The 578-nt window shown below is 29.1% G+C and overlaps 1 protein-coding gene across 1 annotated transcript; it reads left to right on the plus strand.

The window, feature by feature from the left end:
* Window positions 1–12: 12 nt before the first annotated feature.
* On the plus strand, window positions 13–496 carry LOC108781778 (putative nuclease HARBI1; the record flags this gene model as incomplete). The annotated part of the gene is made up of 2 exons (XM_018550201.1): window positions 13–206; window positions 352–496. Coding segments are annotated over exons 1-2 (316 nt in total), but the record flags the coding sequence as incomplete, so codon positions are not given.
* Between the last annotated feature and the right edge of the window lie 82 nt (window positions 497–578).

The raw sequence follows: 578 nt of genomic DNA on the forward strand, positions 1-578 counted from the left end.
ATATACATTTATTGCGTCGATGGATAAAATTCCCAATGACAGCAGAAGAAAGAATTGTTGCACGGAATAAATTTGTACAAGCTCCGCAACCATTTCCTGGTGCAATAGGAGCCATAGATTGTACTCACATAAATATCATTGCACCTCGTGTACACGAAGAAGCATATGTGAATCATCATGGAAATCATTCCTTGAATGTACAAGCCGTAAGTATTACACTTTATAATAATTTTTGTATTTGTTTTACATTTTATATTAATTTTTAAAGTGTTATATCAGATATGTATATACATACATTTTCATTTACATCATTTATGTATGATATGTTACAATTGCATAATTTTTTTAAAGATTGTTGATCCAGATTTAAAGATATTAAATATTAATGCGCGATATCCTGGAGCTAGAAATGATGCATACATATGGAATGCTTCTCCAATCAAACGTGCTATGGAATACCATTATAATCATGGTGAAAGAAGGACATACTTAATTGGTAAGAATAAATCACCAATATTGTTGATATCATATGTTTATGTAATAACAGATCATACATGTACATTTATTTAAATATGTAT

Source organism: Cyphomyrmex costatus, unplaced genomic scaffold (assembly GCF_001594065.2).
Source record: "Cyphomyrmex costatus isolate MS0001 unplaced genomic scaffold, Ccosl1.0 C2218212, whole genome shotgun sequence".
Lineage (NCBI taxonomy): Eukaryota > Metazoa > Arthropoda > Insecta > Hymenoptera > Formicidae > Cyphomyrmex > Cyphomyrmex costatus.